The sequence below is a fragment of the Penaeus monodon genome, chromosome 36 (assembly GCF_015228065.2).
Source record: "Penaeus monodon isolate SGIC_2016 chromosome 36, NSTDA_Pmon_1, whole genome shotgun sequence".
Lineage (NCBI taxonomy): Eukaryota > Metazoa > Arthropoda > Malacostraca > Decapoda > Penaeidae > Penaeus > Penaeus monodon.
Genome location: NC_051421.1, coordinates 20,822,151 through 20,827,150, shown reverse-complemented (window position 1 = coordinate 20,827,150; position 5,000 = coordinate 20,822,151). Strand labels below are relative to the sequence as shown.

General features: G+C 32.5%; 1 protein-coding gene across 2 annotated transcripts in view; it reads right to left on the bottom strand.

The window, feature by feature from the left end:
• The window catches only part of LOC119595839 (phosphatidylinositol N-acetylglucosaminyltransferase subunit C-like), a 10,708-nt gene that overhangs the window by 2,885 nt on the left and 2,823 nt on the right, over nt 1-5,000 (bottom strand). For both annotated transcript variants that reach the window (XM_037945028.1, XM_037945029.1), the window contains 5 exons: nt 4,735-4,798; nt 2,927-3,057; nt 2,332-2,500; nt 1,890-2,037; nt 1,382-1,551 (listed from right to left, as the gene is read on the bottom strand). In XM_037945028.1, coding sequence (XP_037800956.1) covers nt 1,382-1,551; nt 1,890-2,037; nt 2,332-2,500; nt 2,927-3,057; nt 4,735-4,798 — 682 coding nt within the window. The remainder of the gene's footprint in view (nt 1-1,381; nt 1,552-1,889; nt 2,038-2,331; nt 2,501-2,926; nt 3,058-4,734; nt 4,799-5,000) is intronic.

The following is a 5,000-nucleotide window of genomic DNA, read 5'->3' as shown; positions in this document are numbered from 1 at the left end:
ATTTATTGCAACATCAATTCAGTGCTGAAGACACTATGAGTAGTCATACCCTTCATTAAGAGAAGAAATGAAAGTCAGATAAAAGACATCTTTCATCTACTGTCAACAGCAATACAATTCTGACACTATAGCAAATATGAAACTACTGTTACTATCAATTATTTGTTTTCCAATTTGCTAACAACTACTCCATATGTCCTGTTAACAGATAAATACAATCAGATCAAATGTTATGCTTGTCAGAAAAATAGTGTATGAAAATGAATACAAAATAACTGGCAATAAAGCCATGAGTACAGTGCCCAAAGAAAACTATTCCTCACCAAGTTACACACAGGAACTTTTGGAAAAGTAATGAAGTGTGACTTATTCTTCTGCCACAGAATCACTATCTTATTTTTAGAAGTGTATTAATAAACATTACACAATTAGGCTGCACATAAAGATATGCAAATATAGCACTTATATAAAGGAATTGCCTGTGCAGAGTTAATAAATCATGAAAAAAAAGGCTTTCATCCACTACTCCTTCTAAATATGGTATATTCCATAATAGTTAACCCTTTGCTGACGGGTGGCATGCACGTATGTGCCATGGTGTATGTATGGACATGACATGAGTTTTTTTTTTGTTACAATCACGGCAAAATATTATTTTTCTGCTACTGAAAGTGTGATTAAGTTGTTTTTAACACTTTCTCATTTCTACTATACAAAGAAAAAAAAAACAAAAAAAACCCAACAAACCTATGATTTCAACTCCACACACTGCTTATTCTATTTAGACTATAGAGCGAATAATGATCAACTATGGAGTCTATATAACAGCAAAAATACCCTTCAGTCTTGATTTATCAGGAGGGATGCTGGTATTTGGCATGAGCGGTCGTGCATGCTAGGGCGATGATATAAGCCCCCGGCAGCGGGGCCCAGGCCACTATGAATACTACCCGTCGGGAAAGGGTTAATAAGACTTTTTGGTTTTCTAAATAACAATGACGGTTTAGTGTTTTTTTATCATCTATATTTTGATCTACTGAAATCCATGTTTAAGAGAGGGCCTTAAAAGGTTAATAAGTTTGATTTCATACAAAAGGCATACACACCATTTACTCAGGTGAATGTACTCTTGAAAGACTGAAATAATTTTGGGTTTTTGCTAAACATCAATAAATTCAAAATTTTTTGCTTTCCTTTCAGAATATCATATTATAAATGTAAATTTATAAGCTAATAAAGAAATGCTAAGATACTATAAAAATGAATGAATTCCTGGTGTGTATCAAAACAATATTATGTTACAATATATTTGCTTAACATAAGGCATAATCAAAATATCAATGACCAAAGAAAAGGTACAAACCCATAAAAGATAACTTACTGCTTGTGTCCTTGAAGTGCAACAAAGAGTGCTGGGATGATGCCATTACAGGTAACAAGAGCAAAGGCTAAGAGGGGCATGAGATGTGCTGCATACAACCAAAGGCCAACTGCTGTGACGGTAACCACAAAAACAGTGAAAAAAAGGTCCAAGGTTGTTCCGAGTTTAGTCTGAAAACCAAACACCAAACCAAAAATGTAAATGTTTTGTTTAAAAACAGTTCTCCCTTCATAAGCAAAATAAACAGAAATAAAGAATATTATTATTGTTATCATTATTACTATTATCATTATCACCATCATTAATACTACTGTTATCATTATATTTTTTTGTTTATTATTATTATTATCATTGTCATTGCTATTATTATGATTATGATCAATATTGTCACCATCATCATCATTATTACTATCACTAATAAAATGGCTATAAGAAAGATGGGAAAATTCTATATCAGTGACAATGAGTGTAAAGTCCAAACAACACATCAGTGAAAATGGACACATACCCTACAATATTTCCTGAATCCTGGGAAGAGGGCAAACAAAGCCACAGCCAATGTCATCAATGCAAACACATCCCTGTCACTTCCAAGTCTTGATGCAAGACATACTGACGCAAATACTCCCAGGTTATGTGACACTGTTGGATTTACTCTGAAAGAGGATTTTTTGTCATATTATTTGTACTTATTTCTTTGTAAATATAGGTATCAGCATTTGTAAAAAAAAAAAAAAAAAAAGATGAACATATATGCATTTCAGTCCATAAATGTATGTGTATTTGATGAAAGAAATAGTTGCTGAAAAAAATCTTTGGAGGTTAAAGAGAACAAAAGGATAGGGTTCCTTTCTATATAGTCAAACATCTACATTTATTTTCATAATCAAGGACAATTATCAAAATAGTTAAGAGCTACAATGTGAATGCAACAAAATAAGATAACTTACATTGCAACAAGAGCACCATAGTCCTGGTGGACTATCCTTAACAGGAGCAAGGCAGTTGTGCAAGCATTAATTGTGTCTGTGGCAACACTGCCTGTCAAACTCTTAACCACTGGTGAGGCACAAGAGATCAGTGCTACATAGAAGCACACCAATTTGATATCATCTCTGGCTGAAAAAAGTTAAAATAAGCCAACAACATAACCATGTCAACTTCTTATACCTAATAATAATAATAACAATAATAATAATAATAATAATAATAATAATAATAATAATAATAATAATAAAAAGGGAATACAACAATAGCCATAAAAGCATACTTATGAAATCTATTTAGGAAATATAATATTAGAGCTCTTTACAGTATACAGATTATAAAATAATTATCTTTATCAATTAATATCAAGGTATTAAGACATTAGTTATAATTCAATTACTCACACAAAAGTTATGCTCGATTTCCATTTACTCTGTAGTGCACGGTATATTCCCCTGTGTTTAACCTTAAATAATTACAATGTCTAATGAATTTAAGTTTCCCAAATGCATAAAGATTATATATAGTTTTAAAATGTCTACACAACTATATAGTTACCTGAAGACTTGAGCTGAGATCTGGTGATGAAATATCCTGTAACACCCAGAACAGCTGTGAATATCAAAACACTTGCAGCTTTTATGTGACCTTCTGAAAGCCCACAGAATACTGCAACCAGGATGAGACAGCTGAAATGCAAATATCTAATGTAAAAATAAGTCACCTAGTGTTATAAATACAAGCAGCCAAATAATCTTGCTCCAGTAATTAGCCTAATGGCTAAATCTTAATGATCTCATTCTCAGTGATAATGACCACTGCTTGAGTAGATAGGTAATGTCTATGGAGCTCGTTAGATCCTAGATGCACACTGCTTTTAGTGGGTTGTGTAGCATGGTTGGTTTTAGTACTGGTCCTCTGGTTCATACTTGGAGTGACCTAGATCCGAGTCCTGGTCAGGGAGGGTTGTTATATATCTATATCAATGCAGTATGCATTATTCCAGCTTTCATATATACATCTGACTTCAGTTTTGAATTTCTAAATCAATTTCCATCAAGTGCCCACAGGTAGTGTGTAAAATCTTGCTATCATTACTCATGTATATGTAGATATGCTTTTAGTGGATTGTGTGGCATGGGTGGTTTAGTACTGGTCTCTAGTTCACACCTGGAGTGACCTAGGTTTGAGTCCTGGTCAGGGAGGGCTGTTATATATATATTTCCAAAATTTAAAGAAAAGGGTAAACAGGTGAAACAGATAGAATTAGCAATTGACTCCATGGTGGCTAAGCTCTTGTAGAGCAATTTATGAGTATTCATAATAAACTAACAAGTACACAGAAGAATTAAGAAGAATAAAACGACACAGAAAAAGTATTACTAATATATGATCATTATAATTTTCCATGTAACTGTCACTACGGTATGACTTATATATCAAATCATTATATACATTTAGTAATGCTACCTAAGGCACTCCAAAAATGTGGGTTTCTAAAATGGTTCTCTTAACATTTTACTTTATTTAAGAAAGGAAACCACAAATTGGATTGCAATGTTTCATTACATAGTACACTTACACTTTCTTTCCATATACATACATTTCCATATATGTATTGTAGACTAAAAGATAACAGTAAAAAAAAAACAAAGAAAAATGACCAAACTACGAATCCCATTCCAGAGATCTTTCTTCAGCTGGAAAGCCCATTCAAATGCATCCAAACCGTCATCTTCCGATTATTGTATTTTGAAATAGTAAGAAAAATGTAAAGTAATTTTTTACCCTTTTTGGACAAAACTGTGTACCTAAAGCAGAAAAAGGAAACTGCAAAATTAGAAGACAACAGTCTGATGGCAGTGATTAATAGTTTTTACAATATAATTTTCATGGGTTTTTGAGCTATGATGCAAAAGTTATTTCCCCCCTATGCCCTACAAAAATTTGATGCACATTATCAATTTGCAAAAGGGGGTAATTACTCCCACTTGTTGATAACTAAAGGCACTATATCTCAAAAGAAACACAATTGTATGGTCTACAAAAGTTTAAAAATTGCACCAAAATCGCAATATGTAATATTTTTAAGGACAAAAAACCAGCTTATCTGCAGACGGTCCATACAAAACATTATCAAGAAAGTCTATACTTTATTAAATAGACAAATAAATATAAAACTGATAAATGCAAAACTACCAAAAATATAATTAATCCAACAGTTACAACCAGCATATGACTCTGCTAAAATTCTCAAGGTCATATCACACTCATATGGTTATGAAACATGGAAATATCTTTGACTGTCAACTGAATCAGGCTGAAAAGGTCAACTATAAAAGGCTTAAATAGATCAATGGGGGTACCTGCATATTTCCTGGGTAACAGCTGTTGCTGAATAAAAAGCTTGTCCATACGTCACTTCACGACCTGAAACAAAACAGAATGTACGTTACAGATGCTAAAACCATAGACTAAACACACAGACTAAAAAGGATACACTTTTTTAGTTGGACACAATGAAAGAATCAATGTCTTGGATATATTTTCTTTAGACAGGTCATATTCTTATGTTCAGCAAATTGAAAATTTTTGATAGCAATTAACCAAATAAATTTTCATACTTATCTAC